Source organism: Oryx dammah, unplaced genomic scaffold, assembly GCF_014754425.2.
Source record: "Oryx dammah isolate SB20612 unplaced genomic scaffold, SCBI_Odam_1.1 HiC_scaffold_29, whole genome shotgun sequence".
Taxonomy (NCBI): Eukaryota; Metazoa; Chordata; class Mammalia; order Artiodactyla; family Bovidae; genus Oryx; species Oryx dammah.
This window is the reverse complement of record NW_024070213.1, coordinates 9389256-9396143: the sequence shown is the minus strand read 5'-3', so window position 1 is coordinate 9396143 and position 6888 is coordinate 9389256. Positions and strand designations below refer to the sequence as shown.

Sequence of the window (6888 nt, the reverse complement as noted above, 5' to 3'; positions counted from 1 at the left end):
CTGTCAGACAAGGTTTTTTTCCTTTCATTGTCCTTGCCGTGATTATTCCCTTGAGGGAGGAGTCAAAGACTGGCTATTGACCCTGTAAATTCCTTAACTGGAACCCACCTATCTCTTATCTCAGGAAATGCAACCAGAAGGGTGGCTTATTGTAAATTTCCAACCTGGAGCCCACCTATCTCCTTCCTCATAAGGGCCACACTCCCTCATGGTGTCCATTCATTCAACAGGCAGGTGTAGAGCTAGGCTCAGATTTGAGCTGGGCGAGGGGGTAGGGTGGAGAGGGATCCAGCCTGCCCTCCCCCAGTGGGAGCGGCCGCGGTCTGCTCTCTTCAGCCAGGGTCTGGCCCATCCCCCTCTTGGGCATCTTTACTTTCTCTTTCCCTTTGCAGTAACGTCGGGTCCTATCCCATGGAGGGGCCTGGCCCCATCAGAGGCTGAGCTCAGCCAAGAGGGAGGGCCCAGGGGAAGGTGGGTCTGAGCCTGAGGAAGCAAAGCACCCCGGGGGCCCTCCCACCCGGGGCCCTCCTCCCACCCCCGGTGCCAAAGCAGGAAGGAGGGCGGGCTTCCGCAGAGCCGGCCTGGGAGGTCACTCACAGATAAGGGGTTTTTCTATCCGAGAGTCCTGAGAGAGGAAGTGGAGCCCCCGCACTCAAGACAAAGGCCAGGGCTGCAACCACCCTGCCGAGGCTACAGCCAGATGCCCTGGATAAGGTACTGCTGCCCACTCGCTCTGTCTACTGGGCCCCCTCTCCCGAGGTCTCTAGGGCTGTGTCTTGTCCCTCAGCCTCCTTCTCCCTGAAGTCTCTGCAGCTCCAGCCCCGTTCTTTTTCCCCTCTCTGGCACCTTTTCTGAAAGGACCCTCTCCCACTTGGAGTCTGCCCTGTTCCGGGGATGGGGCGCCCACTCTTGCTTCTGAACTGGCCCCTCCCACACCTCCACGCCTCTCTGAGGGTCCTCTGGCCCAGCTCCCAGTCTGAAATGCTGTCGGGCCAGTTCCCTTCCCGCCTGTGCTGGGCTGCACCCTCTATGAACACTTAGAATTTGGCCAAAGGATGGTTGAAGCAGCTGGTGGGTTGTGTTTACAGCACTCCAATCCATTTTCTCTACTGTTTAGACCACTGTAAGCACAGTGTGAGAATACTTCTCTGAGGCAAGTAGAGACATCCCTTCTTCCAAGGATACCTCAGCTCTGAGCAGAAAAATAAATGGTTTTATTTACAACCATTGGTTTAAATAAATCCATTAAATGGTTTACAACCTGGCCACACCTTAGGTGACCACGCTTCACGTTTATACCTGTACCAAGAGCCTAGAATCGAGGAAAGATCAGAGGAAATGCTCCTGTTTTAAAAGTGAGTAGGAAAGAAAGCCACATCCAAGACTTCACACGGCTGCAAGGTCACAGATGGCACAGCTGGAAATGGCCTGGTCTGGCCTGGCTCCATCACTTACTGCTGTGTGACTTGGGCGGGCTACTTGCCCCCTCTGTGTCCCTGCTTCCTCCTCTATAAAATGGGCTTGGCTACTGTGGGTTCTGGGGGAGGAGTCGATGAGTTCAGATACAGAAAGCACTTGAAACAGTAGCCTAAGCTGGTGAGTTTAGGTGTTAACCTCACATTAAAAAACTGAAACAACTATTGATACCATGTATAAAATAGATAACTAAGGAGAACCTACTCTACAGCTCAGAGAACTCCACTGGGTGCTCTGTGATGACCTAAATGGGAAGGAAATCCAAAAGAGAGGGGATGCATGCTTGTGTATAGCTGATTCCCTCTGTCAGACCATAGAAACTAACACAATGTTACAAAATAACTTTACTCCAACAAAAATTTACACAAGCAAACAAATGCACAAGTGAAAAGTCAGGGGTGAATGGAACTGAAATGTCAAAGGCTATTATTTTGTAGTGCAGAGGCTTTTATTACTTTTTTTTAATGTTTTACTAATGGTAGGCCGGAAAACTGGAGTGGGGATTAGGGTGCTATAGGAAAGATCAGAGCCTGGGCCCCAGGGGGAGGCGTCACCCCCGCTGCTGACCCAGCATCGTCTCCTCTTCCCCAGTCTTCCTTCCTGCCTGCAAAGGCAGCAGGAAATTCCCAAGGCCCAGGAGGGTTGCTGGGAAGCTGAGCACCAAGAGTGGCCAGGGTGTTGCACTCAGGAGACACCAGCTGGGAGGAACGTCCAGGTAGGAGTGGAGGGGGGCCCTCTCTGCATTTTCTCTTTTCTCTTTTTATTTCCAGTGACCACGTGGCGAGGTTAGATCCTGAAACCTTCTACTTTCAGTTTTACAACCTACTCTATGCATATGGGCGGAACTGCTCCTACATCTGCTACCGGGTGGAAAGATGGAAACACCGCTCACCTGTCTCCTTCGACTGGGGGGTCTTTCATAACCAGGTACGGGCCCCCAGGAAACTCATTGCATTTATTTGGTGCCTTAGAATTGCAGTGCGGGCAGCACAGATTCAGGTGCCGCCGGCATTGTGTCCTGCCAAGGGAGGAAAAGCCCGGGAACAGGGAGTGGATGGGCAAACTGTCGAAGTTTCAGGATCCTTGCACAAGTCGTTTTCCCAAAGTTATGACCGGGGGATATAATCACAACTGCCATTCATTCGTTCTCAGACTGTGTTATGTCAGATACTAGGAAAATTCCTTTTGCAGTGTGTCCAGTTTTTATCAAAAATGCAGTTATAGGGACTTCCCTGGCGGGCCAGTGGTTAAGACTCAGTGCTCCCAGGGCAGGGGGCATGGAAAACTAAGATCCTGCAAGCAGTTTGGTGGGGCCTAGATAAATAAAAGAATGCAGATATAGCAGTGATAGGGCTCTCTGGATGATTCAAGCAGTAAAGAATCTGCCTGCAGTGCCGAAGATGCGGGACACACGGGTTCTTTTCCGGGGTTGGGAAGATCCCCTGGAGAAGGAAATGGCAGCCCACTCCAGTATTCTTGCCTGGAAAATTCCATGGACAGAGGAGCCTGGTGGGCTACAGTCCTTGGGATCGCAAAGAGTTGGACAAGCACAGGCACACGGCAGCGATAGTGTCCAATGTCTTTGCCCAGGGTAATAGTTCCAATCTAGTTCCTGTTTCAAAAACGGGATAAAAGTTTAGCCCCACAAATGGTGTCCCTCTGTCACAGGTAATACAAAGGTTCATAAGCCAGTTGATAATGTGGAAAAAATTGTAATCAGTCCTATGCCGTTTGGAGGCTCTCAGGGAATTCTGTGTCTTTCCATACATTTTCCTAAGTCCTTGGCCTGTGAAGTCTCTACTTGACGCTCCTGAAACCTCATACTGGATAGCGGTTGACATCCCACCAGGCTTTGTTTAGAGTCTGCTGGTGCTGGGTCTCTGAGTTGTCATCTAGCTTGGCCTTTAGCTTTGGAGGAAAGCATGTGGGCCTCCCTGGTGGCTTGGCGGTAAAGAATCCGCCTGCCAGTGGAGGAGATGCAAGAGATATGGGTTCCATCCCTGAGTCAGGAAGATCCCCTGGAGAAGGGAATGGCAACCCACTCCAGTATTCTTGCCTGGGAAATCCCATGGACAGAGGAGCCTGGGGGGCTACAGTCCATGGGGTCACAAAAGAGTCGGACACGACTTAGTGACTTAACAACAATGACATGTTTAGGAAGTCTGGTCTATTGTGTTCCAGTGCCAGTCAGACCCTAGTAGCTGCTCTGCTGGTTGGGTCCTCGCCTGCCACACCCATTCCGCTTCTGTGCCTAGGGCTTGGGATCTCACAGGGGAGACCCGCAACCTTCATCCTGCCTGTCCCCCAGCTGGCTCTGAGCACATGGCCAGGTCTCCTGGATGACCACTGCAGCATCAGCAGTGCCTAATAAGTCCACTGTCCTGTGGCTCCTGTGTCAACATCTCACCAGTCCTGCAAAATGTCCCCCACCCGCCTGCAGCCTTTTCAGAACCTACCTGGGGAAGGCAGCTGTCATGGGCTGGGTGGGGTAGGAGTGTGCACCATAGCAATATTACCCCATCAAAATATAATCCAAGTCATACATGTCATCTGACTTTTTCTACTACCCAGTATTCAAAAGGTTAAGAGAAATCGATGAAATTAATATTGATAAGGTAAAAGAGTCGGACACGACTGAGCGACTTCACTTTCATTGGGCAATGCAGTCATCCCTCTGTATGGAGCAGGAGGTTGGTTCCAAGAACCCTGCTAACAGCAAAATCTGCAGATACTGAATTCCATATGTAAGATGGCATAGCATTTGCACTACCCACATTCTCCCATATACTTTAGATTATCTCTAAAGTGATATCTGATACAATGTAAATGCTACATAAACATTTGTAAATACGATGTGGATGTAAGTGAAAGAGGAGAGTGAAAAAGCTGGCTTAAAACTCAGCTTTCAAAAAACTAAGATCATGGCATCCAGTCCCATCAGTTGATGGCAAATAGATGGGGGAAAGGGGGAAACGGTGACAGATTTTATTTTCCTGGGCTCCCAAACCAGTGTGGATGGCGACTGCAGCCAGGAAGTTAAAAGACACTTGCTGCTTGGAAGAAAGCATATGACAAGCCTAGACAGCGTATTAAAAAGCAGACATCTCTTTGCTAACAAAGGTCCGTGTAGTCAAAGCTATGGTTTTTTCAGTAGTCATGTACAGATGTGAGAGCTGAATTATAAAGAAGGCTGAGCACCAAAGAACTGATGCTTTCAAATTGTGCTGGAGAAGACTCTTGAGAGTCCCTTGGACTGCAAGGAGATCCAACCAGTCAATCCTAAAGGAAATCAAGCCTGAATATTCATTGGAAGGACTGAGGCTGACGCTGAAGCTCCAATACTTTGGCCACCTGATGCAAAGAGCTGACTCACTGGAAAAGACCCTGATGCTGAGAAAGATTGAGGGCAGGAGGAGAAGGGGATGACAGAGGATGAGATGGTTGGATGGCATCACCAACACAATAGACATGATTCTGAGCAAACTCTGGGAGATGGTGAAGGACAGGGAAGCCTGGAATGCTGTAGTCCATGGGGTCATAAAGAGTCAGATACAACTTAGCGAAGGAACAAGATGTTATGTAAATTGTTGCCAGCCGGGCAAATTCAAGTTTTGCCTTTTGAAACTTTCTGGAATTTCCTTTTTCTGAATAATTTCAATAGGTTGTTGGTTGAATCCACAGATGAGCAGCCCTCAGATACAGAGAACTGACTGTATATCTAAGCTATATGTTTATACGTATTTTCTAATGCATAGCTAATCTAAAACTTCATGAGATAGTCTGCATTCTTTTTTGTTCATACGAAGTCACTGAAACGAACTGTGTTTTTTATTTTTACTATTTATTTATTTGGCTGCTCCAGGCCTTAGCTGTGGCATGTTCTTTTAGTTACAGCATTCAGGATCTGTTTTAGTTGCGGCCTGTGGGGTCTAGTTCCCTGACCGGGGATTGAACCCCACCCCCCTGCATTGAGAGCGTGCAGTCTTAGCCACTGGACCACCAGGGAAATCCCTGAACTGTGTATTTTCACACCTGCCACACATCTCCCTTCACTCGAGCCACACGTCAGGTGCTCTGTAGAGGTGTGTGGCTGGTGGGTTCCCTGAGGTGCAGGGCAGCTCTGTGAGCCTCCTAGCAGACAGCACCCAGGGAACCAGCCTGGACCCCTGAGGGCCTGGCACGAAGCTGGACTCAGGATACTTGTAGAATGAATGCTTGAGAGGATGGATGACTGTGCGAAGGGACAACTAAGGAAGAAAAGGATGGAGGGGACGGATGGAAGGGAAGGCTAACTAGTAAGCCGCCTGCCTCTGGGGCATCAGCCCCTGACCCCTCCTCCCCCCACCACCCGCCCCGGCCACGTGGCCGCTCTGCCGCCAAGAACAACCGCGCTTTCCTCCTCTGTCTCTCCCAGGTCTATGCTGGGACTCACTGCCACACCGAACGCCGCTTCCTGTCTTGGTTCTGCGCCAAGAAGCTGCGCCCTGACGAGTGCTACCACATCACCTGGTTCATGTCATGGAGTCCCTGCATGAAGTGCGCGGAGCTGGTGGCTGGCTTCCTGGGGAGGTACCAGAATGTGAAGCTGAGCATCTTTGCCGCCCGCCTCTACTACTTCCAGAACCCAGGGTACAGGAACGGGCTGCTCGGGCTGAGCGACCAGGGAGCCCGTGTGGACATTATGTCCTACAGAGGTGAGAGCAGAGGGGGCTGGGGGGCTGGGCGAGGGGAGGGATAGGGGGGCGCCTAGAATACTCCCCAAGGAAGGGGGCAGTGGGAGGGGAGCCTGGGGAGCGGGGAGGAGGGCCCAGGGCACAGGGAGAGGGCCAGCAGAGGACAGGCCCAGCTCAGACAGCTCTGCTTTCCTCTTTATCTCAGAATTCAAATACTGTTGGGAAAAGTTTGTATACAGTCAGAGGAGGCCCTTCAGGCCTTGGAAGAAACTGAAGAGAAATTATCAGCTGCTGGTTGCAGAGCTTGAGGACATTCTCGGGTGAGGGCTTCCTTAGCCTGCCCCTTACCCCGACCCACTGCCTCCCCCTCACCTCCGCCCACCGTCACCTCCCTTCTCAGCCTCCTCTTTCCCCTGGTCCTGCTGGCCCCCTGCCCTTGAACCACGCTGTCTTTCCTCGGTCCTCTCCCCTTTCTTCCCCCAGCATCTCCCTCTCCTCCAGCAAGGGGGCCCACGCCTCCTCCCATCTCACGCGCTGACCCAACTTTGTTACTGAATTGAACATAAGTGGGTGTGAACATGTATACATGTGAAAATGAGATTTGAAACAACAACCTTGAAGCCTGACCTGACTAATCAGAGAACGAGGATTCCTGATGGGAGTGACTGTATTCGTTCACTAGGGCATCGGCAACGAAACTCCACAGACTGAGTGACTTAACAAGAGGCATTTCTTTTTC

General features: G+C 51.0%; 1 protein-coding gene across 1 annotated transcript; it reads left to right on the top strand.

The window, feature by feature from the left end:
- Positions 1 to 376: 376 nt before the first annotated feature.
- Positions 377 to 6473, top strand: LOC120857653 (DNA dC->dU-editing enzyme APOBEC-3C-like). Its single transcript, XM_040233326.1, has 4 exons — positions 377 to 714; positions 2247 to 2403; positions 5891 to 6170; positions 6355 to 6473. Exons 1-4 carry the CDS (start codon positions 701 to 703, stop codon positions 6471 to 6473), a joined length of 570 nt encoding a protein of 189 aa, XP_040089260.1. The 5' UTR covers positions 377 to 700.
- Positions 6474 to 6888: the final 415 nt, after the last annotated feature.